This window comes from Diabrotica virgifera, chromosome 4 (genome assembly GCF_917563875.1).
Source record: "Diabrotica virgifera virgifera chromosome 4, PGI_DIABVI_V3a".
In the NCBI taxonomy this organism is placed as follows: Eukaryota; Metazoa; Arthropoda; class Insecta; order Coleoptera; family Chrysomelidae; genus Diabrotica; species Diabrotica virgifera.
In genome coordinates this window covers 121,074,140-121,101,402 of record NC_065446.1, presented here as the reverse complement: position 1 = coordinate 121,101,402, position 27,263 = coordinate 121,074,140, and the positions used below count along the sequence as shown (strand labels likewise).

General features: G+C 32.1%; 1 protein-coding gene across 1 annotated transcript in view; it reads left to right on the top strand.

Moving 5' to 3' along the window:
- Nucleotides 1-27,263, top strand: part of LOC114331748 (putative sugar lactone lactonase YvrE) — a 240,834-nt gene that overhangs the window by 116,732 nt on the left and 96,839 nt on the right. Inside the window, exon 5 of the mRNA XM_050649600.1 lies at nucleotides 9,676-9,782. Coding sequence (XP_050505557.1) covers nucleotides 9,676-9,782 — 107 coding nt within the window. The remainder of the gene's footprint in view (nucleotides 1-9,675; nucleotides 9,783-27,263) is intronic.

Genomic DNA, 27,263 nt, shown 5'->3' with positions numbered 1-27,263 from the left:
GTGCCTCGAGGAAGGGTATAGTAATGCACATATCCGAGGGTACCGGACAGCATAATTAAATATGAGTGGAATTGAATTTGTTAGATAAAATCAGCGTTAACGACGCAACTGACAACATAGGCCAAAAGTATAATTTTTTTTGTTTAATTTTATAGTATTGTGTCTAAGAGTCTTTGTGTACTCAGATATCTTATATACACTCACCGGCACAAAATTCCGCCACCCAAAATTTTTGATTAAGTTTGACAATTTATAACTTTATTATTTCTGCTCCGATTTTCAAGATTCTTGCACCAGTTTGTAGGTACATGTATTCATATTGTTTGGTATTATTGCGGTATCAAAAAATTTTGCTTGCATGTCATTGTACAGAGGTGAAAGGAAGCGTTGTATTTTCTCCTAATTTTAAAAAAATTCTGTGGAAAAATGGAATAGCTGATTTTGTTTCATAGTCCTGTCATATTTTCCCGGAGACATAACCAACATTTTCCTTTTGAATTATCCGAATATCTTTTTTCTTGTAAGAGCTGTACCATTTTTTGTAAATAAAAACACTGATTGACTCATACATTTGAGGTTGGATTGATAAGATTAGAATGGCCCGCATGCAGCCCAGATCTCAATCATATTGAGCATTTATGGGATGAATAAAAAAAGCTATTTGCCGTCATCGTAGGCCTCCAGAAAATTTGGTACAGTTATGGCCCTGGTAGAGGAATATCGGGCTATTCTCCCCAGGCAAGGAAAACACATCTCTATTAGATGCTAAACAGATTGCGAGCAGTCGTTTCTGCAAGAGGTGGACATAACCGCTATTGAATTGTTTTGTTTTGTTGTTAAATTTATTTTGTTTTGTTAATTTTAGCGCGTTTGATATTTTTAATTAAATAAACCTTCAAAGCAGTGTTTTTAATCAGCTCTTACAAGAAAAGAGACATTCAGATAATTCAAAAAACAAGACCTTAGTGATACCTCCAGGATAATACAAAAGGAGTATGAAACAAAATCAGCCCTCCAATTTTTCCACAGAATTTTTTAAAGTTAGAAGAAAAAACAACGCTTATATTCACCCCCGTATAATGCCATCTAAGCAAAAAATTTTTGTTACCGGAATAATAGCAATTGACATCAATACACGTACCTACAAACTCGTGCAAGAATCTTGAAAATCGAAGTACAAATAATACAGTTATAGATTGTCAAACTTAATCAAAAATTTTGGGTGGCGGAATTTTGTGCCGGTGAGTGTATAATCTAAAAATCTAAACGATCTCTATATTAACAATAAATTTACCGAATTCTTTTGTCTTGCTTCCGAGAATAAGTAACCAGTCATGTCTTCATAAGGATTGACGCCTTTGAAATGTGGTGCTTGAGAAGAATGCTTCGGATCTCATGGACGGAACACAGAACAAACCACTCAATCCTCCAAGAGCTTAATATTCAGACTCGACTTTCCTCTATTTGCCTCTCCACCGTCTTAAAATTTTTCGGCCATGTTGCAAGAAGAAGTGATGATAATCTTGAGAGACTTATAATTTCGGGAAACGTTGAAGGGCGCAGAAGTAGAGGTCGCTCACCTACTCAATGGACGGATCAAGTACAGAAAGCCAGTGGAAAAACATTATCTGAATCCATGAGGGAAGCTCAGGACGGAAGCCGATGGAAAGAGATAGTTGCTCGTATTATAGGGAATCACGACACTCAGCAATGAGGAAACGACTAAGGAGAGAGACATGCCTTCATTTCGTCCGACCATCGTACTGAACCATTCGTTCCATGCCTTCTCATCTTCTAGTTATATGTCTATATAGGTATTGAATTATTTGTGCTATGTTCGCAATGTGTTTTTTGTAATGTCAATGTTATTCCATATTTTTGTGAGTGTGACTGTTACCGGTCTGGTCATTGTGATAGGTCGACGGTTCCATAGTTAATAATAATTCCGTTATTCCTAAGTAATTAAATTATTTGACCACTTTGTAACCTGCCATGTTTTTTATCTCTGTTTGGTTGTGCCTGATTATATCAATGATGATATTCTCTATATTTATTTTCAAACCATATTTCGGACTCACCGTGCCTAACCTATCCACAATGTGCTCCAGTTCTTCTGGTTAAGACTATAATATAACAGTGCCATCAGCATAACGTAGGTTTTTTATTTTTATTCCTGGCTCAAAAATTAACCTTGCACATGTTTAGAAAATTTTAGGTAGTAAGAATAATAATTGTCTGAACAAGGTGGACTCAACTGTTATTAAGTAACATACGAGGTAGACACTACAGAAATACTATGATGTTAACGCAGAAAGGTTATACCCACAACAACTATATAATTCACAATTACTCAAACTTTCAACCAGGTCAGATGTACGCAGAGTACTCCTCATAAACTATACTACTTGACTGTATGGGAAAAGATACAGCACCATTGATAAATGTGATCCTACACTGAGCATTTGCAAACACGTCAATAGACAAATCAGTCTGAACATATGAACAAGCAGTCTGGATTAAAGGAGACAGGATACCACAATCACGAAACCCTAAAATTCTTAAAAAGTTTCGACTCCAAAGCTATTTATGGGATTCATTTTTTTCGAATCCTGAGAAAGCTAATAAGTATTTTTGAAAAATTTAAACGCAGAATCAAACATTACGTTCTTACCGAGGGCCGAAAGTCCCTGAAAACTTCTATAATGTTTATTTTAATAAGTTGCAGGGGTGAAAAACTAAGAGAAAATGTATTGTGATTTTTAATTTCAAAAATCTCATTCAAAAGAAACTTTTTATTTATTCTAAATTCTAAGGGACTTTCTGCCCTCGATAAAAAATTAGTCTTTCATTCTGCGTCTTTAATTTTTTTAAAAATATTTATTAGTAGTTTTTTCAGGATTCGCAAAAAATGGACACCATGTCCGTCATACAACGCACTGAGTCGAATAGAATATGGTGACAAGACAGTAACAATTTTAAATATTTGACATGGCACCGGGAATATTTTGAATTGTTGATTAAATAAATATGTAATATTGATAGTGTATTTGATAAATAATTGATTTGAGACGTAAACTTAATAAAAAGTTATTTATTGTTTATTATTTATGAAAGATACAAAGCAGAGAATACACCAGGATATTATTCTGTTATCCAAGTATTTTGTTGTTAAGGATGTTCATATTTGTAAGCGTTCCATAGTAACAAAATATTATTAAAATATCACTTTATCACTTTTTCTCTTTTCTCGATTGAGTGTTAGTTTTCGTTGTACCTACAGTTTATAAATTATTACAATCACTGAATACATAATTAGTGAAAAAATTATCAGTAGTAATTGCACAAGAGCTCTAAAATTATTGAATTTTTCCCGAGTGACACTTTGACAGTTTTAATTTAACGAACCGAAGGCGAGTGAAATTATGTCAAAGTGTCACGAGGGCAAAAATTCTATTTTAATTTTAGAGTTCGAGTGCAATTTGTTGCGATTATTTCATGAATAAAACTGTTCAAAACCAAAATTGTATTGCAATTTATATATGTAAGTACAAATTAGTAAAATGTAATACACAGTTGTTATAAATATTTGACGGTAGAAAGTCATCACTTTTATAATTTTTAAAACATTTATTGCCATTAATGTCACTGAATGTATTTTTTCATAGAAACGAAGGGCATCTGACGTAATATACTTGACGATGGGATATTATCAAAAATTATCAGTTTAATTTTGATTTCTGTAGCTGCCTATTGGTCAGAATCTCCTATGAATGAAATAATCGGGTATAATATCACAAGAGAGTGAGAATAAATTGAAAATAATGCGACAGTTTTTCGAAAGTTTGTTGTCTGGCAATAGACACCAGAGCCCGCGGGGCTCGAGTGGCTATTGCCCAATGACAACAAATTTGAGTAAAAATGAAGCATTATTTTCTTATTTATTCTTACTGTCGTGTGATATTCGTAAGATTATTTTTTAATACGTATATTATGGATATTTTCTTAAATGTGACAGTTGTCAAAACTAGGAAACTGGTTGGAATTAAACAGAAACAATCTACTTAAAAAAATTCTATCGGTCATTTTCTACAGTAGATAAGTCTCAGTATAATTTTAATCTGATTGGAAAGAATTAAACACGTGATCAAATATCTTACTATACGATTGGAAGTTAAATCATCAAAAAATAATCAGTATAAAAAATAGTAATTGCACAAGAGCTCTAAAATTATCGATTTTTTCCCGAGTGGCACTTTAACAGATTTAATTTCACGACCCGAAGGGGAGTGAAATTAAGAGGCACGAGGGAAACAATTCGATAAAAATTTTAGAGATCGAGTGCAATTTGCTGCGATTATTTCATGAATAAAACTGTTCAAAACCAAAATGTTATTGTAATTTATTTATGTTTAAATACTACAGTTTAACTAGTAAACTAGTTAAATTACTACAGTTAAACACACAGTTGTTATAAATATTTGACGGTTGAAAGTCATCACTTTTATAACTTTTAAAACAGTAATTTTCATTAATGTCACTGAATGTATTTTTTCGTAGCAACGAAGGGCATCTGACGTAATATACTTGACGACGGGATATTATCAAAAATTATCAGTTTAATTTTTATTTCTGTAGCTTTCTATTCGTCAGAATCTCCCAATCTCCTATGAATGAAATAATCATATTAATTAACTGAATTAATAATTTAAGCAATTATACAAGTTACAGCAATTATACAAGTTATACAGTTATCCATGAACATTCAAAAGCCATCCCTTTAAAGTTAATGATGACAGTGTCAAGTAATGTTTACATATCCATACCAGTGAGAATTTTACTACACGTAATTTGCCGTGTAAATACCGAAAAATTAGAGATAGCCGTAAAATATTTGCGCCTACACTCTTAAGTTCACTATATACTCGATATCTGACAATTTCTGAGCCAATTCTTTTAACTTTGTGACCGTCAAATATTTTTTAGAATTTTTGTCCCTCAAATAAAAAAATGGTACTACATATATAATAAACTAATACAACAATTTCTTACAATTCATTGTTTATTATAACTACATCAAGAAAAAACCAAATAGAATTCTAGGCTAATTTTATTCACATCATCTGGCGCGCTGCGGCACGAAATGCAGACAATTCAACATCGTACTGATAACTAAACAAATCATAAATTGAGGCCGTATGTGCGCCATAAGTTTCCTAATATAGTTATTTGAGAATAACGAGCCGGGTAAGCAGAAGTAACTAATAATATTTTACGGAATCTTGAAATTAATAAAAAGGCGGCCTAGAGCCCAGAGGGCCGATAGCGCGCCCGCCGGAGTGTTAAGTTCAATTGTATTAACATTCCGTGACTAACATTCGGTCTGTGAGGCGGACCACTTAAAGTTTTTACGATTATATCCAAATTGTTCGTTACGTATATTAGCCGACATCAGTAGCTGCCTGATAAAGGTGCCTGTTTTTAGTGTTGAAGTTTGAGTCTTCAATGTCAAGTGAATATGCAATTATCGGCAAATTTTGTCCCAGAGACCGATGTTGAATGTGACATACTCGGATACTCGATGAAAAAAAACAGAAAATATAACTAAAGAACCTACGAACAAGTGCTGGTAATTTAGTAACCCAATTGCCAGAAGTGGAAAGTGAAGTTGGGTACAAAAAACAGCAGTTGAAAAATTGAGCTTGTTTCTCACAATAAATGAGACGTAATATAATTATTTTTACTTTCTTTGGCATTTTACTAATGCTTAAGAGACTTAATAAATTAAAAATATGTATCATTTTTGTTTAATTTCACTCCTTCAAAGAGTAAAGACAATCCTACGCTTGAAAGTGTGTCAATGGAAACATTTTTGAAGTTATACTCCTTTAGGCGCGATTGAGAGTAAAATTTCATAATACTGCGCGCATGCGCACACAGACAGTATGGCGTTTAGTTGCTAAATCTTTCAAGTTATGTATAAGTATATCAGTGCAAGAAAAGGTGTGAAAAGAATATATTTAGTAGAGGCATTGAAGGATTGAAGTGTCGATTTTTTTGCAGTAAGACGGATTTTAATGCGGATTGGTGCGTTGGATTCGTGAGAATGTCAGGAAATTTTGTGAACTAATGTAATGAATAAGAAATCTCAAATTGTATTTGTGCATAAGAAAAATGCATTTCAAAAGTGCATTTTAAAATAGGCAATTATTATGTGCAGGTACCTACATGCTTTTATGTTTACGAATATTTTGTATAAATGTACCTATTTACGAATGTTTCTTCTAAAATTTAGGAATATATTAATTTTATAATACATTTAAGTATGTATGCATTTTCTCATGAGGATCTTTCAGTGCGTCACAATTTTTCGATTTCTTTCTAACGCATTAAATTGCATGTGACAGAAAAAAACGCACGTCGGTGATTACATTTCATCGGTGACATTTATACCATTTATCGCCATCTAGTTGTCAATAGATGGCGCTTTAATCGAAAAAATTATTTACGAATTATAGAATATATCTACGAATATAATCTGTTCAATTTATAAGACTATACAAATCAAAGAAAATACCATTTTATAAATGCAATAAACGCAATTGATTTGATTTTATGCCAAATTGCAAATAAAATGTGACACCTGTCAGATTTAACTAAAATGTCATGTCACTAAAATGTATATTATCACGGACTTACCTTTTTTCTATCATTTGTGACGCACTGAAAAATGCTCATTAAAAGAAGAATAGTAATTTTCTTTACAATTTTTACTTGCCTATTTATTTTTTTATACCTAATATCGTCCGTGTCTAGCAAGTGTCTGCGTAGGCAAGCGGTATGTGTTTCTAGTTACGGACGTGTTAGTACTTGGTTCGATTCCCCATGAGGAAAAACTTTTTGTTTATTATTAATGGTTATTGACATCTTAGACTATTATATGGACTTAAAAAATGATTAGAAATAATTAAAATAATTAATCGGGATGTTGCCCAACTATTTACCGAGTTGCAAATTTATAATAATTGCCTATTTCAAAATACACTTTTGAAATGCATTTTCAGATTTCTTATTCATTACATTAGTTCACAAAATTTCCTGACATTCTCACGAATCCAACGCACCAAACTGCATTAAAATCCATCTTACTGCGCCAAAAATCATCGACAGTAAAGCCTTTTTTGTGCTTCAATGCCTCGAATAATTAGTATTTTTAGTAAATATATTTTATTACAATTTTTGTGTCTTTGGATTTGTCTTACTCAGGAGTAAGATGAGTATTATTAAAACATTTTATTGTATATTTATTATACTTCACCTTGTGTGTTTGTTACCGTGAATTGTCATTAGATACGTCCGAACCGATACAGACACATAGTCCTGTCGCCAGTAGGGGTACAACGACCTCCTTAATTCAGATGGACTTACCCAAGTTTTCTTTATGTATTTTGACCCGTAGAACACGAATTTTTTGGGTAACAGTCGATCCGGATGTCGATAAGATTGTTATAAACAAAGAACTTGAGGAATCACATAACAGCGATTTTTCGCAAAACAAAACATGTTTTTGTATTCTTTCGGTCATTCTAAGCAAACAATTATTTTACAAGTTTTTTGGTAGGATGCATAGTTTTCGGCATAAACGGGGTTGAACTTTAAAAAAATCGAAAAATTGCAATTTTTGAACCCGAATAACTTTTGATTGAAAAATAAAATAGCAATTATGCTTACCGCATTTGAAAGTTCAAGTAAAATTCTATCGGTTTTGATTATTTTCATTGCTAGAAATTAATTTTTTTATTGTTAAACAAAGCTATCAACACATAGTGATTGAATGATGTTTTCAATGCATTTCTAATTTGAAATCGAACGAGTAGGCGCGCATACAGAATTTCTACGTACATTACGTCCATTAAAACGCATGCATTGGGCCCGGGAAACACTATGTGTTTATACCTTTATTTAACAAATAAAAACTTATTTTTTAGCAATGCAAACAATTAAAACCGATGGAACTTGACTTGATCTTTCAAATGCAGTAATCAGAATTGCTATTTTATTTTTTGATCAAAAGTTATTCCGGTTCAAAAATTGCACTTTTTCGATTTTTTGAAAGTTTAACCGCGTTTATCTCGAAAACTACGCGTCCTACGAAAAAACTTGTAAGATCATTTTTTGCTGAGAATCACCCAAAAAATACAAAAAAATATTTTGTTTTGCGAAAAATCGCTGCTATGTAATTCCTCAAGTTCTTTGTTTATAACAATCTTATCGACATCCGGATCAACTGTTACCCAAAAAATTCGTGTTCTACGGGTCAAAATACATAAAAAAACTTGGGTAAGTCCATCTGAATTAAAGAGGCCGTTGTACCGCCCCTGGCGACAGGACTAACAGTCCTCGTAGCGTTTTTGGTATAGCATTCGACTAGAGATCGAGAGGTCTTGAGTTCGAATCCGGAGCAATCCTATACCTTTTTTATTTTTTTGAAAGCGGTAAGCACAACATTAATTTGGTGTTAAAAAATTAAAACAAACTGTTTAAAGTATATTTATTTTTAAGAAATCATATAATAGAAGTATACCTTCTTACGTGCGTACAAAGTACACACACACATTATTTTTGAAGTTATACTTCTTTAGGCGCGATTGAGATTGAGGGTGAATTTATATTGATCTGCGCGCATGCGCACACCGGCAGTTTGGCATTAGTCTTTATACGGGCTCTGATTGGTGAAATGATCTGTCAATAATTGTTCAATATGGAGGTTATCGGTAAACAAAAATGTTGTATAATATATTAGTTTTTATTATTGTGAGGACAGAAATGAAATCAAATTTATAATTATAGTGACTTTTTAAATAGTTTTGAAAAGCCACAGGTACGTAATTCTAAATGTTTCAGTTGTATTCCAATAAAAAATTATCTTCATACCTATTTGGAAAATGTAAAAAAAAATAATGTACTTACCTAGCACTTGCTATGCTATACCCCTAGTAGGCAATGCTTTAATTTACATAATTTGATTACGAACAAACTTTTTACAAATTTTCATCTAATGTATCGTTTTCTTACTCTATATATTGTTGTATTTTAATTCGGCAAAAATCAAACTAATAAAAATTCATATAAACAAAATGTCAAAAAGTTGTTCAGTTTGTGTATATTCTCACATGACGTATACGCGAAGGTGGTGCAGTTTGAAATCGCTTCGACTCTCGTACGGCGGGATACACGGGAAGTAGGTTCAAGCCCAATGCAAGTTATATCATTTTTTTATTTTTTTTATAGATTTTATGATTGTAAGTATATAATTGTATAATTTTTTTCAAAAAATGCGTATTTAATTAAAATTTTTGGCAACAATTATTGTTCATAAATCATTTGTGGCATTTTTCAATGTGTTTTTGTGTGTTTTATTCTTTTATTTTTTTAATTTTTGGAATTGTTTTAATAAAAATTTTGGGAAAGTAGTAGAGAAACTGTTTAAAGTATATTGATTTCGTTGAAATCATATAATAGAAGTATAACTTCTTACGTGCGTACAAAGTACACACATTCTTTTTTTTTATGTCGGTCTCTGACACCGATGTTAGCTTTAATGTCCAGAAAACCTATGTTAGTTGCGGAAGGTTAAAAAAGTAAATGTATTATGATCAAATTTTATGTTTTTTTCAGGTAATCCTGATGGAATGACAATCGATACGGAAGACAATCTTTACATCGCCTTGTACGGAGGGGGTTCAGTAATTAAAGTTGATCCGGCAACTGGAGAACTATTAAAGGTAAATTCAAAAGTATATAAAATATCCCTTTGTTTTTTTTTTCTATAATTGATGGATTGGTTGCCCAGCGATGTGCTTTATTGGAGCCCCACACGAGCCATATAATTTTTTTAATGCAGTAGATCGACTCTGCCGATGGAATATTATAGTATATAACAAGCTATTCAGTGATATAGCCCGATCAAGGAACACAAAGGTTTACGAAAACCTCCAAAAAAATAAAGGAAGAATGAAGGTTTGGGAATAGGTAGTTGACCCCTTTCTCGGGGGTGAAAATATACATTCAAAATAAGTCCGGAATTGGATAAAATTATTAATTCTAAGCAACTTTTGTTCTATAGAGTTTTTTCACTAATACTTTTCGAGTTATTTGCGAGTGAATATGTTCACTTTAAACAAAAAAATCATGCTTTTGGGCGGTTTTTCGCAAGTAACTGAAAAAGTAAGTATTTTATCAAAAAAATATCCTTAGCGAAAATATAGCTTATAAAAAAGTAAAATAAACGCTGTATTCATGGAGTCTGTTGACCCAGTAGAAGCAGAGTTATAGCTAATGAGAAGGAGGTTCTTTTTCGTCAAATTTCAAATCGAATATTTCAACGTAAAATAACCAAAAAACGGAGCACTTTTCGGGGATAACTCATTGACACTTTTTTTTAACTTTAAAAAAGTTTATTTTTGTTTTTTAAAAAACTTCTAAATCTTCTTTTTAAAAAACATTAAAAGTAAGTGAATTACGCTCAAAATATTGTTGGTCGCTTTTATTTTTTCGAAATAAAATCGCGAAAATCACCCCCTAGTTAGCATCCCAAATAAAATTAATCGTCACCCCTTTACAAGTTATTTTGCTAATGTATTCTTTATGAACGGTAAGTTTCATCGGTTCAAAGTGCTTGTTTTTGAAATATATGCAAATTTTGAACAGTCATAGCATAACCAATTTTTGTCTACCAGGAAAACAAAAAATCCCAAATATTCAGAAAAGCAAAACGTACATTTTATTACTCTTTGAGATTTTTGGTATTACTAATAATTTTTAAGTTAATTTGAAAAAAAATGGAATTTTTTTCAAAATTAGAAAATTTTTATTATTTTAAACCAAATTTTTTTCAAAAACGAACACTTTGAACCAATGAAACATAGGGAACATATAAATAATACATAAGCAAAGTAACTTGTGAAGCGATAACGATTAATTTTATTTGGGATGCAAATTATGGGGTGATTTTCTTGATTTTTTACTAAAAAATAAAAGCGACCAACAATATTTTGAGCGTAATTCACTTACTCTTAATGTTAGAAGTTTTTTTTGAAAAACAATAATAAACCTTTTTTAAACACTTTAAAAAAAAGTTATAATGAGTTTTCCCCGGAAAGTGCTCCGTTTTTTGGTTATTTCACGTTGAAATATTCGATTTGGAATTGGACGAATAAGAACCTCTTTTACATTAGCTACAACTCCGCTTTTACTGGGTGTACAGACTTCATGAATACACCATTTTTTTTTTCACTTTTTATGAGCTATATTTTTACTAAGAATATTTTTTTTCGATAAAATACTTATTTTTTGAGATATTTGCCAAAAAACTTGCAAAAACTTTTTTTTGTTAAAAATGAACATATTCACTGGCAAATAACTTGAAAAGTATTGACAGTGAAAAAACTATAGAACAAAAGTTGCTTAGAATTAGTCATTTTATCCAATTCCGAACTTATTTTGAATGTATATTTTTTACTCCGGAGCGTTTCATTTTTGTAAAATGGAGGGGACGTAAAATTGCAAACTTTTTCTTAGATAATAATAGACAATTTAAACTACCAATTCTCAAATTTTTATCCTTCCTTTATTATTTTTCGGTCAGATTGTTCTTTGATCGGGCTAATACGTAAGATCTTATTTAAGAGTTTCTATTCTCTGTTAGAATCGGCATGTTTGACTAGTTTTCCCACTAATGGCACTACAGCCCAAATTGAGCCTCTTCCATTCTATTCTATCCAGCCAATCTATTCCTACAAAATTTTCGGTCACGCGCCCATCTTCAGCAGGTTCTCACATCCAGTTAATTTTTCAAGTCCGCTGCCACTTCATTCTCCCACTGTTCCTTGGCCTTCCTTTTGGTCTTGTGCCTGCATTTTACTATCTAGGGCTCTTTTCAACATTATTTCGTTATACAGTATGTCCCTGTAAGTTGTATCCATATGGAAAACTTTTTTATTATTAATTTTACGAAAAAAAGTTATTCTTTATAAAAAGCTCTGCATGATCCAAAACCTAAGATTTAACCATCAAATATCAAATTTTTTGAATATTATACGAGGTATGTCAAAAGGTTTAAATTTCACTCAAGAGTAAAGTAGCTTTATTTTTCGTAATATTGGAAATTGCTATTATGAAAAGTTGTTTGGAATTAAAAACTATATTCTAATATTTAATTACATCCTTCTAATTGAAAAAAAAATTTTTTTTTTGAGAAATTATGGAGAAATAACTATCATTATTTTTTCAGCTATTTCAATTCTGATAACTCTTTTATTATTAATTTTATGAAGAAAAGTGATTCTTAATAAAAAGTTCTGGATGGTCTAAAACTTAAAATACAACCATCTTATATCAAATTTTATCAATTTTATACGAGGTATGTCAAAAAAGATAAATTTAGATCAAAAGTAAAGTACCTTTATAGTTCAGAATATTTCAATTAGAAGGATGTAATTACATACTGAAACATAGTTTTTAATTCTAAATAACTTTTCATAATAACAATTTTCGATATTGTGAAAAATAAACGTATTTACTCTTGAGCGAAATTCATATTTTTTGACATACCTCGTATAAAATTGATAAAATTTGACAAAAGATGGTTGTATTTTAGATTTTAGACCATGCAGATCTTTTTATTAAGAATCACTTTTTTCATAAAATTAATAATAAAAGAGTTACAGTAAAACCTCCGTTAACCGAAACCTTTTTAACCGAAACATCGTTTAACCGAAACGGCTGACATTCGTCAATAAAAAGTAAATTTTTATAGCAAAACGGAAACAATTCGATGTAAATTGGTCAACATCGTCAACATTGCTTTCATACAACTAAAGAACCCTATTAAATATATATTCCGATGGGTGAGTTGCGGAATTTAATTGAAATAAATGTAATAATAGTACATTATATACCGCGGGACTGAAGTAGTACATTTAATCCTGAAGGTAAAGTTTATGGCCCGACCGCAGGGAGGGCCATAATTTACCTGAAGGATTAAATGTACTTCAGTCGCAAGGTATATACGATACTTTTCGTACTTCCGGTATGATTTTATTAATTATTTCAATAATTTCAATCAGTTTTTTCTCTCTTCAACTCATTTAATAAACTGTCTTTAAAATAAGTTACCATAGTAACATTGCGTTGTGACAGTTATAATTTAGAAACATTGTCATTACTAGTGTCATTGTAAAGAAACATTGTTATTGATAATTATTGGTATCATGAGTGAAGAAGGTGTATCTGATATTGATAAAAGAGCAGCCGAAGTAGGTGAAGAATTGTTACCACCGAAATCTAGAAAACTATACGAGCAGCAGTACGATGCTTTTAAAAAGTGGTGCCGCTTAAAAAATGTGAGACAACCTACTGAAAATGCGCTGTTAGTCTACTTCGATGATAAATCAAAAGCGGTTTGTGCCTCAACTCTCTGGGCACATTACTCAATGCTGAAATCGGTTATTAACATTAGAGAAGATATTGATATAAGTAAATTTCCAAAATTATTAGCTTTTTTGAAGAGAAGAAATGAGGGATTTAAGCCAAAGAAGTCAAGAATTCTCACGTCTGAGCAGGTAGATCAGTTCTTACGGGAGGCTCCGGATGATAAATATTTAATGCTTAAGGTAAATTTGGAAATTTGTTTATATTCAGAAATTTTAAGAAATCAATTTTTTTGTAGGTTGCACTTATTTTGGGCGTTGCGGGAGCTTGTCGTGGAAAAGAGTTGGTTGATTTAGAAATCGACGATGTGAGAGATTTGGGCGATTCCTTCCTAATTGCGATTAGAAACACCAAAAATAAAATTGACCGAAATTTTGTGATCAAAAATTCAGAAAACAGTGCCATCAGTTTTGTGGCGATATTTCGGAAATATGTGGCATTGCGAAAGACAGGGACAACTCATTCAAAATTTTTTGTTCAATACATCAACAAAGAATGTACTACGCGAGTAGTAGGAAAAAACATGTTTGGTACAATTCCACGGCAAATAGCAGCTTTCTTGAAATTAGAAAATGCGACGTCTTATACGGGACATTGTTTTAGACGCACATCTGCGTCTTTGTTAGCTGATTCGGGAGCAACAATAGACGTGCTGAAGAGACATGGAGGATGGAAATCCTCCAACGTGGCCGAGGGATATATTGAATCGTCTTTTAAAAATAAACAAAAAATTTCAGATAAAATATTTGGTCAAGTCGCCGATTCGTCCACTATAGTTATGCCACAGTCCTCATTCTCGCTTCCTGTTTCCGCAGGATCTTCGAAACAAACACCAGTTCAATATGAAAAGGACCTATCTGTTACTCGTCAGTTACCTGCTGCATTAACCCAGGAAAGACTGGTCAATATGACGAACTGTCACAATATTAATTTGAATATTAACGTTAATTACCATTCTAATTAATTATATTTTTCAATAAAATATCCCTTAAATTCGTTTGTTTGTGATTTAATCGTTCCGGGAGTTTCGTCAATATTTAATCCCGGAGGGATTAAATGTGACACTTTAGTACCTGTCACAAGGGAGTGAAGTTGTCACTTTAGGCCCGGAAGTACGAAAAAATAAATAAACAACGAACGGTAATAATATTCTATTTATTGTGTGTAAACAAGCAGTGTGTTGTTGACCTAAATAATACCGACGCTCGAAGGGTGTGCCTTATGCAGACGCTGGTAGAAAACTGACCGGCTCGAAACGAACCCCCAACTGTTATGTCAAATGATCTGCGGTTTCTTAGATAAAACAGAGACAGCCATAAATCGACAAGCTTTATGGATTTTAAGAATTTTTGACATTAGGAGGCTGGGACATCGTAATCAATTAAGAAATGTTTCTTTGAAAGAAACATTAATCTTATACAATCTGTTTAACGTTTCGTTTAACATCTGCCCTGTATTTACATGTGAATTTTGTCATTTCGTTTTGCGAAAGGTTATTAAAAAATAAGAATTAAAATTAGCAGAAAATAGTAATTACAGCGTAATGCTATATACCCCCCTTCGAGTGACGAAGACGATAAATAATACATAATATATACAAATTATAATGACAATTGAAAATAGGAAAAAAGAATAATGCAAAGTTTATACAAGGAGAAAGAAAAAAAAATCACTCGATTCACTTTGAACTAACACTTTCTTGGTAAGTTCCTCTTCGGTCTGTTGTTGTCTGTTTTGCTGGTCATTTCTTTTGTTTCGTGATGGGTAGAGTCGTGAAGTTCGTAAGCAGGTTTCAATCTGTCTATGGAAATTGTTGATTCCTTCCCGTTTACCCGGACGACAAAAGTCTTGTCACCTTGCTTAACAACTGGAAAAGGACCGTGATATGGGTTTTCTAAGCTGCTTTTGATTGTATCACGGCGGATGAAAACGTGAGAGGTGGTTTTCATGTCTTTGAAGATGAAGGTACTTTTGGATCCATGATGCGACGGTTGCGTAGGACGGAGGTTTTCGAAATGGTTTCGAAGCGTTTTTAGATAAATGTGAGCATTGTCGTCGGTGTTTCTTTGTGACGAAAACAATAGTTCACCTGGCAAACACAATGGTTCTCCGTACACGAGTTCGGCGGCTGAAGTACCTAAATCTTCTCTCCACGCTGCTCGTATGCCCAGTAACACTGAAGGTAGGCTTTCGGTCCATCGGATGTTTTCATGACATCGAATTGCTGCTTTTAACTGTCGATGAAACCTTTCTACCATACCATTTGCTTGCGGATGATAGGCGGTTGTCCTTAAATGGGAAGTTCCAGTTAATTTGCATAATGGCTTGAAAAGATGCGATTCGAATTGTCGGCCTTGATCTGTTGTGATGCGCTTGGGAGTGCCGAAACGAGCTATCCAACCAGAAAAAAATGTTCTGGCTACTGTGTCTGCTTCTTGATTAGGCATCGGGAAAGCTTCTGGCCAACGTGTGAAACGATCGACACATGTTAAACAGTATCTGTTTCCATCTGAAATCGGCATCACTATAATGTCTATGTGGACATGTTCGAATCGGCTGGAAGGTGGTAAATAACTTCCACTAGGTGAAACAATGTGGCGCGATATTTTCGCTTTTTGGCACTGTAGACACGCTCGAGTCCATTTCCTCACATCTGATTTAATGGATGGCCAAACATATCGCTGTGTGATCATCTTCGCAGAAATGTTCATTCCGGGATGTGCTAGGTTATGCATGGTGCGAAAAATTGCCATTCGAAGTGGTTTCGGTACAAATGGTCTGGCTGTAGATGTTGATATGTCGCAGTACAAACTCACGTTTTGCTCGGAAAAACGTATTTTCTTCATTTGTAGTGATGTTTTCTCACTTAAAAAAGTTTGCAGTTCTGGATCAGTTTCTTGTGCGAGAGCTAAGTCAGTGATGTCGATATCTTTCTTAATACTATCGACTCGAGATAGTGCGTCTGCCACAATATTTGTTAAACCAGAAATGTGCTGAATGTTAGTGCAAAACTGTCCTATATAGTAGGGTGGATCGAAAAACGGGTTTTTTCTGTTATACAATTCTAATAGCACGGAAAACTTGCGCATAGTCGTCATTATAAAGGGAAAAATAATAAAAAATTTTTTTTTTCAAATTTGAAATCGCGCAGAAGGCCTAAAGTTACAAAAAAAAGACAAAATACCGGTAATTTTCAAAAACACGTAAAATTACAAAAAAAAGTCTGTTTTCGTTCTAATAGTGAAAAAAGTGTTGTCAAGAGTGTCCTTAATGCATACAAAAAATAATTAGACCTGTTCCCGTTTATCTGAATTCGCGCAAAAAGCCTAAAGTTGCAGGTTGTTTCGTAAAATAACGATATTGCATTATTTTTGACGATTTTTAGACATATTCCAAAACCATACCATTTGTATTTTTAATTTGTAATAGTATGAAAACCATTCAAAATTGTTTTCCTAATCCATAAAAAATACTTTCAGACCTGATATTCCTTAACTGTATTCGCGCAAAAGAATAATGCTTATTCCCCTTCGCCGGCACCGAGTGGACTCGCCCACCCGTAGTTGAACTCGCACACGTTACTACTTGATCAGTGAGCCAGGTGGTAAATACACTGGTCATGTCACACCAAAGAAAGGGACCGCCAATGAAATTGCATACAGTATTTACGAACACTTAGAAAGGAAGGAATTTGGTATAAGTGCAGTAGAGGCCATCGGATGTGATGGAACAGTCACAAACACTGGATGGAAAAGCGGTGTTGTACATAACATTGAAGTTAAGTGTCGTCGTCCTTTACAATGGTTTATCTGCTTGCTACATTTCAACGAGTTACCTTATAGGCATTTGTTTGATCACTTGGATGGAACGACAACAGGACCAGTTTCATTCAGCGGTCCAATTGGAAAACAACTCCATGGCTGTCAGAAACTCCCTGTTGTAGATTTTGGGCCGATCCAATCAGAAGAAGTCATTGATATCACTAAAACCGATCTGAGTAAAGATCAGCAGTAACTCCTAGATATTGTCAGAGCGGTCAACACAGGAATCTGTAATCCAGAATTGGCTGCTAAGAATCCTGGACGCATCAGTCACTCTGGTTGGCTAACCTGTGCTAACCGGGTTTTAAGATTGTTTGTCTCCCAAACTACTCCAACAATTGAGTTACAGACTCTTGCAAATTACATAGTGAAGACATATGCACCTGTTTGGTGTGATATAAAGAAAAACTACACTGTGAAAGATGGACCGAGGCATATTTTGAAGGTATTAAAACAACCAGACATCTACCGGACAATATCAAGAAAATCCTTGATCCAGTAGTTCAATGGAACGCATTCTTCTGCCACCCTGAAAAAATGATGTTGGCTATCATAATGGATGAAAGACCACACATTAGGGAACTTGGCTACAGGAGGATCCTAAAATCCAGTAATGAGCCATCAGCTGAAGGATGCGTTAGGGACTTTAAAATACCTTCAATAAATTTTAGTGCAAACGACTATACCGAACTTATTGATTGGTCAATCTGTAAGTTAACACCACCGCCACAACTGTCCAAGATACCAACTGCACATATTACTTCTTTATTGAAAGACAAAATTTTACCAGAGCTTAAATACCTCAAATTCCCATGCCACACCCACACCCAGTCAGTTGAGAGGTGTGTAAAACTGGTTACAGAGGCAGCAGAAAAATTGTGCGGGCTTGAAAATCGAGATGGATATATTCGGGCTATACTTTAAAATCAAGGCAACTGATGCCCACATTTAATTCAAAGTCAGAATTTAAAGGGGCTTCTATGTAAATAACCTTTTGCCTACAACAAATACATACATAGTACAGAGTAAATAATTACTGTAAGTATTGTAAATAACATTCACCCTGGTTGGTTGGTTGGGTAGGGTGGGGGTGGGCCTCGCCTTGCAGCCACGTCCTCGTCGTGAGTCCTGGGTCATTTCAGCACAGATTAAATGTTGAAATGAGCTGAGAGCTGCAATATGATGTGTTGGCTAATAAATTTGTTTGTAAATCACTTGTTATAGTCTTATTACAAACCTTAATGTGTTAAAAAACACTCATCAGATATGGAAAACCGCGTTTTTACGGGACTGTACAACTTACGTATACTACACTTTAGACCTATTGCGCGAATACAGTTAAGGAATAATAGGTCCGAAAGTATTTTTTATGGATTAGGAAAACTATTTTGAATAGTTTTTACACTATTACAAATTAAAAATACAATTTGTATGGTTTTGGCACATGTTTAAAAATCGTCGAAAATAATGAAATATCGTTATTTTACGAAACAAGTTCTTCATGCTCGAGTAGTCTTTTAATCTTTTGTTGCTGTGATGCACTAAGTCTCTTAATTAATTCTGATTTTAATTTTTCATACCTCTCTGTGGCTGGTGGTGAAACAATGATGTCCCTAACTTCTAATATGTAGGCTGTGTCTAAATTGGCAACTATATAGTTGAATTTGGTTGCGTCACTTGTTATATTTGCCAGTGTAAATTGGTTTTCTACTTGCAGGAACCATATTTCAGGATCGTTGGGCCAGAAAGGTGGGATTTTAAGTGAAATCCGATCCACTGAGGCACTGGTATTGGCACTGGAGTTAGCGTCCGTCATTTTCGATGTTCACTGTATTTAAAAAACCGGCAAAAATGTAATATTATTAACACTAACTTTTTTTAAATTTTCGCGGCGGTTTAAAATACTCGCGAGGGTCACCAATATTCCGATGGGTGAGTTGCGGAATTTAATTGAAATAAATGAAATAAAAATAAATAAACAACGAACGGTAATAATATTCTATTTATTGTGTGTAAACAAGCAGTGTGTTGTTGACTTAAATAATACCGACGCTCGAAGGGTGTGCCTTATGGCACACAGACGGCTATGCAGACTTATGGCTATGCAGACGCTGGTAGAAAACTGACCGGCTCGAAACGAACCCCCAACTGTTATGTCAAATGATCTGCGGTTTCTTAGATAAAACAGAGACAGCCATAAATCGACAAGCTTTATGTATTTTAAGAATTTTTGACATTAGGAGGCTGGGACACTGTAATCAATTAAGAAATGTTTCTTTGAAAGAAACATTAATCTTATACAATCTGTTCAACGTTTCGTTTAACATCTGCCCTGTATATACATGTGAATTTTGTCGTTTCGTTTTGCGAAAGGTTATTAAAAATAAGAATTAAAATTAGCAGAAAATAGTAATTACAGCGTAATGCTATACAGGGTGTTTCATTAATAATTGTCCATATAGTAACTGGAAAAACCTTAGCACAAAATACGAAGATTTAACCTAAAACACTTAAATAAAATGTTGTTCCTTACTGAGTTAAAGGGTGTTTTATCTTAAAATTTAAAAACTATTTTTGCTCAGCATTTTAAAACTATTCGATGTATCCTTTTCATACTTGGCAGAAAGTATAGGTACTATACACACTACTTAATTATGTTAAACAAACGTTTGTGGCTATTACCAGAGGCGTACTACGGGGGAAAGTGAATCGTTGACCCTTTCCAAATTCTACGCCACTGGTGAAATTGCTATTTTAGTTCAATTTTTGGATTCTCCAATGCTTTCTATGAAAATAATATACTCTTCATTCGTAACGATAAAGTCATTAGTTTTCGAGATATTAAGTTAAAAATGAAAAGGCATACTTATTTTGATTAATATTGTGTCGCTTCATTTTTATTTTCAAATATCTCGAAAATTAATCAGTTTATCGTTACGAATGAAGAGTATATCATTTACATAAAAAGTATTTCAAAATCAAAAAATTACACTAAAATAGCGATTTTGTCAGTGGCGTAGAATTTGGGAAGGGTCAACTAGCCCCTATCCCCTGTCGTACGCTTCTGGTAGTAGCTAGAAACGTTTATTTATCTTAATTTAGTAGGGTATACAGTACCTACACTTTCTGCCAGGTATGATAAGGATAGGCCAAATAGTTTAAAAGTACTGGGTACAAATAATTTTTAAATTTTAATCATATATGAATCATATCATAAATTAATCAAAATAACTGTGCCGTTTCATATTTAACTTCTAATATCTCTAAAACTAATGACTTTATCGTTACCAATGAAGAGTATATTATTTACGTAGAAAGTATTGGAGAATCTAAAAATGGCACTAAAATAGTAATTCCTCCAGTGGCGTAGAATTTGAGAAGGGTCAACCATTCACCATCCCCTGTCGTACGCCTCTGGTATTACCTAGAAGCGTTTGTTTATCATAGTTTAGTAGTGTGTCTAGTAGTCGCACTTTCTGCCAAGTATGAAAAGGGTACGTCGAATAGTTTTAAAATGATGAGCAAAAATAATTTTTAATATTTTAGATAAAACACCCTGTAACTCCGTAAGGAGCCACATTTTATTTAAGTGTTTTAGGTTAAATCTTTGTATTTTGTGCTAAGGTTTCTCCAGTTACTATATGGACAATTATTAATGAAACACCCTGTATATACAACATATTACGAAATCACTTCATAGTATTTTTTAATGCCAACTTTGGCCAAGAATACTATGTAATTTGATACAAGAAGAATACCAAAAACAATGTTATTTTTAACCGAAATTCTTGTTATCCGAAACAGCCCCCCAATTATTTCGGTTAACGGAGGTTTACTGTATCTGAATTAAAATAACTGAAAATAATGTTAGTTATCCATAATTTTTCAAAAAAAAAGTTTCAATTAGAATGATGTAATTGCATACTAGAATTAATTCCAAACAACTTTTCATAATAGCAATTTTCAATATTGTGAAAAATAAAGCTACTCTTGAGTGAAATTCAAACTTTTTGACATACCTCGTATAATATTCAAAAAATTTGATATTTGATGGTTAAATCTTAGGTTTTGGACCATGCAGAGATTTTTATAAAGAATAACTTTTTTTCGTAAAATTAATAATAAAAATGTTTTCCATATGGATACAACTTACAGGGACATACTGTATAATCAACCCATCGAATACTCTAGTTTAACGAATTCTGACATGGGTGCCCCTTTGAACAGCTGATAGTGTTCATGCGTGTACCTGGATCAGTTTCCTGTAATAGATTCAAATATATTCTTTAGGACTTTCAGATTTATTTTTTAGTTTTTCGACATCACCCATGTCTTACATCAATAACATACCATTGGTCTGATAATAGTATTCTAGACCTTGATGTTTTATTTCCAGTTTTGTGTAAATTGAGTAGAATATACTGGCGAGTGAAAAATAAGCTTTGTTTTCCTTTACCTTATCAGAAATTCAAAGAAAAGTACTTTAAATTTTTTACTCCTGTGTTCCATCAGAGCTTAATGTAAGTCCCAGATATACAGGGTGGTCAACTTCTGTGACAAAGTCAAATAGATCTGTTATTATACAATATATGAAAAAAAGTTGTTAAAAAAAGTTATAGACACCTTTAATGTACATATTTTAAAATTAGTGAGAAATATCAAGGTCCTACATAACACGGTGCCAAACCAAAGTTATGTTTTTTTAAATGTAGCACCCTGTATTTTATTCAAAATCTGGTTTCTCTACATTTTTCTGATTCCAGAGATATAACCCGTCTAGGGTTATACTGAGTGTTTCAAAGTTACGAGCACTTTTATTAAAAAATCATACTGATTTGATCGCCCTGTATGTTTCTAACGGTGTAATATAAACTTATTTTTTTAATGCTTTTGACTGTCAATATTAAATTAGTTTTGCAACAATGCACAATTTTTTTTTAACTACACAAATTGTATACAGGGTAAGTCAAAATGCACATACAAGATTTTCTTCATAATTTTAAATAGAACACCCTGTATTTTATATTATTATCGAAAAACTCTATCACTATACTTACATAACTTTTAAATATTCCGTATACCTAAAGTTATTAGTTTTCGAGATATTTTAGTTTAATTGTTGATAACAACATGTATTACTTAGTTATTAATAACAATACTTTAATTTATTAAAATTTATTAAAAAAACTAAATTGAATAAAAAAATATTCAACGCACTTCTTATGTTATAAAAGGTGTTCAAAATGACCTCCCATAACGTCTACAAAAGCCTGGAGACGAGTTTCGAAAGACCTACTGATGTTTGTAAGCATTTGTCGTGTGACAATTTGAAAGGCGTTTTGAATCCTTATTTTCATATCGTCAACTATAATATATTGTTGGAGGTGACCTATACACTACGTCTTTAATATAACCCCAAAAAAAAGTCAACTTCGTTTAATTCTGGTGATCTGGGTGGCCAGTGAACTGGCCCATCTCTTCCTATCCATCTTTCAGGAAATAGTTCATCGAGTTCACAGTTGACAAGTGCGTTGTGGTGAACAGGGGCTCCGTCGTGAAGGTACCATATGTTGGCGGATGTTTAATGGTACATTTTCAAGTAGAATAGGTAAATGATTCACTAGAAAATTTAAATAAACCTCACCATTTACCGATTCCTCAAAGAAAAAATGACCTATAACGTAATTGCCTATGATCCCACCCCAAATATTTAAGGACCATCTCGTTTGACTACCTGTCTGGGCACAGTACGGATTGGTTGTGGAATATGTAATAATGAAAATTGTGTCTGTTTAAACTACCATTTTTGTGGAATATTGCATTAATTATCATTATCAAACTCATTGGAGGTTCCTAATATTAAGGGTAATTAATTTACTGTAATAAACGTATCTATGAGTTATCAACAATTAAACTAAAATATCTCGAAAACTAATAACTTTAGGTATAGGGAATATTTAAAAGATATGCAAGTATAATGAAGGAACTTTTCGATGGTAATATGAAATATGAAGTTTTTTGACTATAAAACGATTCTTGTACATTTTAGAAAAAAATGTTTCAAATAAATGTAAATCTTAAAAAGTTCTTTAATTTGGTGGTAAGCATATTGTAATATATAAACAATTGACCGAGATAATTGCAAAAAACCCTCATTTTTGCAGTAAATTATAAATATTAATAACTTTATTTTTTGCACAATGACGTAAAATTTAATGAATTTAAATTACGTCAATTAATGAGTTATTTAAGTTATTTAAGTGTGCTAAATTTCAACCAGATCGACCAAATATTTTATAAGTTATTCAATTTGTTTATCCCAGAGAGCAATTTTTTATACAACTGTTCTTGCCCTACAGTGACTCTGTGAGATATTTAGCAGATCGCAGTCGATTATTTTAGACTTTAATTTTAAGACGTATTAAAAAAATTTTAACATTTTATTGAAATTGTTATTAAAAAAACTGTTTGAAGAAGACCTGACATTTTAGCTTATAAACAATTAGAATAACTTAGATATTTTTTATGTTCCGTGCTTGCATGTAGGCTCAATGAAAAGCTGATGAAAAAATTAATATAAGAAAAGAAAAAATAATTTTATATGACACACAGAAATCAAGTTAGCATTTATTTTTTAATAAATCATATTTCCGTTGTTCATACAAACTAAGAGCTGAAAATTGAACAGATTGTATATGAGAATCTACGTTTTATGATCCAGTTTATGAACTGCCTATGCAGTGAAATAATAAAAAGTTGTGACCCTTTAAAATGATGGAAAATCATGGAAAAATCAATTGATTATATATTTTTTTAATTATTGAATTTTACAATTATTTCGTAAGAATTCTGTAAATTCTGATGGTAATATGAAATTTAAAAATATGAAGAAAATCTTTTTATTTGAATTTTGACTTACCCTGTATACAATTTGTGTAGTGATAAAAAAATTGTACGTTGATGCAAAACTACTTTAATATTGACAGTCAACAGCAGTAAAAAAATAAGTTTATATTATACTGTTAGAATCATATAGGGCGATCAAATCAGTATGATTTTTTGATAAAAGTGCTCATAACTTTGAAACACTCAGTATAACCCTAGACAAGTGTTATATCTTTTTAATCAGAAAAATGTAGAGAAACCAGATTTTGAATAAAATACAGGGTGTTCTATTTAAAAAAAACATAACTTTGGTTTGGCACCGTGTTTTGGAGGGGTAAGACCCCATTTTAACAGTCCCCGTTTCAGCGGTTCTCGATTCCACCGACCCTTTTCAGCAGTCCCCGGTTCAGCGGTACCCATTTCAGCAGTCCCCGTTTCGGCGGTTCTCGATTCCACCGACCCGTTTCAGCGGCGTTTGGTTCTGCAGCATGCCGTTTGAGAGGCATCGTTCAGGAAAATGAGTAAAAACAGGACAGTAGTTTTAACAAAAAAAAAATGAATTTTATAAAATAAACAATAAATTGTCCCAAAATCACCCTACATATAGCTTTGCAATTGCATAAAAAGTAGGGTAATATGGTAAATAATTTGCAAACAATTTGATGTTTTATTTACGTATTTTCAAAATGATACTACATTATGCAACGAGTATTTTTAATGATGGTCATTTATGATGCCAGTATGAAAAATACGACAAGCCTGGAAGAAGAAGAGAAAAAAATGTTTCAATCGCGCTGCAGTCATTCTTGAAGAAGTTAAGTTAGATGATTTATTTAAAGAAATAAATACACTTTGTAGAAGATGAACTATAACTTGCAAAGAAGCAATTTTTAAGTTGTAGACGTTGACTAGAACAATCAAATTAAAATTCATGAACATTCTTTTATTTTTAATTTTTGTACTTAATTATATAAATTTATTCAAATAAATTACTATTAAAACGAATACAGAAATTTAATTCTAATTATTTAACTTACACATACATCATTAAATAATGCAAAAATATAATTGTACTTATTAGATGCTTACCTAGACAAATATTAATAGATTCATCGAATAAAATTATAATAAAACAAAAATTACTTTATTAAGTCAGTATAAAATTTAAAAAAATTATGTATTGCATTAATTTATAATTATTATAGAATTTATGTAACTAATATACTTTATTTAATAAAATTTACAGAATCCTTACAAAATAATAATAATTGTAAAATTCAATAACTTTTATAATAAATGTAATCAATTTACTTTTCAGGGATTTTTCATTACTTTAAAGGGTCCTTACTTTTTATTATTTCACTGCATATACAATCCATAAATTGGATTATAAAATGTAGATTCTTATATAAAATCTGTTCAATTTTCACCTATTAATATTTGTAAACAATTGAAATATGATTTATTAAAAAACAAATGTTAACTTGATTTCTACTGGTCATAAAAAACTATTTTTTTCTTTTTTAATGTGTATTTTTTATTATATATTTATCTTAATAATATACTGTATTTAATAAAATTTACAGAATTCTTACAAAATAATTGTAAAATTCAATAATTAAAAAAATATATAATCAATTGATTTTTCCATGATTTTCCATCATTTTAAAGGGTCACAACTTTTTATTATTTCACTGCATAGGCAGTTCATAAACTGGATCATAAAACGTAGATTCTCATATACAATCTGTTCAATTTTCAGCTCTTAGTTTGTATGAACAACGGAAATATGATTTATTAAAAAATAAATGCTAACTTGATTTCTGTGTGTCATATAAAATTATTTTTTCTTTTTTTATATTAATTTTTTCATCAGCTTTTCATTGAGCCTACATGCAAGCACGGAACATAAAAAATATCTAAGTTATTCTAATTGTTTATAAGCTAAAATGTCAGGTCTTCTTCAAACAGTTTTTTTAATAACAATTTCAATAAAATGTTAAAATTTTTTTAATACGTCTTAAAATTAAAGTCTCAAATAATCGACTGCGATCTGCTAAATATCTCACAGAGTCACTGTAGGGCAAGAACAGTTGTATAAAAAATTGCTCTCTGGGATAAACAAATTGAATAACTTATAAAATATTTGGTCGATCTGGTTGAAATTTAGCACACTTAAATAACTTAAATAACTCATTAATTGACGTAATTTAAATTCATTAAATTTTACGTCATTGTGCAAAAAATAAAGTTATTAATATTTATAATTTACTGCAAAAATGAGGGTTTTTTGCAATTATCTCGGTCAATTGTTTATATATTACAATATGCTTACCACCAAATTAAAGAACTTTTTAAGATCTACATTTATTTTAAACATTTTTTTCTAAAATGTACAAGAAACGTTTTATAGTCAAAAAACTGCTTTTTTCATTCTTTACAATTGTTAAAAAAAAAAGCAAAATCAGCTGTACGTCTTCACGGAATTATCATCAGTTATTCCTCATCTACCGTTTAAAACTTTGAAAACCCTGTAGAACATTTTTACGTGAAACCGATGATTTTTTTCCCTATTAACTGGGGTATATACCAGACACTTAGATATTACCTGTATATTTTCAAACAATAATAGGTTAAAATAATATCCTACAATAAAACTAATTACTTATCATTGTCATATTATTATTTTCTTATTGAGACCGCTCTATTGGGGAACCCGTTTATGGGGACCGCTGAATTGGGCACCGCTGAATCGGGGTACCGCTGAAACGGGGACCGCTGTATTGAGACCGCTCAATCGGGGACCGCGTTTATGAGGACCGCTGAATAGGGGTGAAACCTTTGGAGGACCCTGCTTTATGAAAAAAACAACTTTTTTTCATATATTTTATAATAACAGATATATTGGACTTTGTCACAGAAGTTGATGACCCTGTATAAAACTTTCTACAATTTCAATAATATCGTCCTCTAATTCAACCGTGCATCTGCTTTCTCTAGTTCTTGACTATGTTAGCTTTTTTATCTTCTGAATATTTATTTCTATTTCTGTCTGTTTGCCTCTGTTTT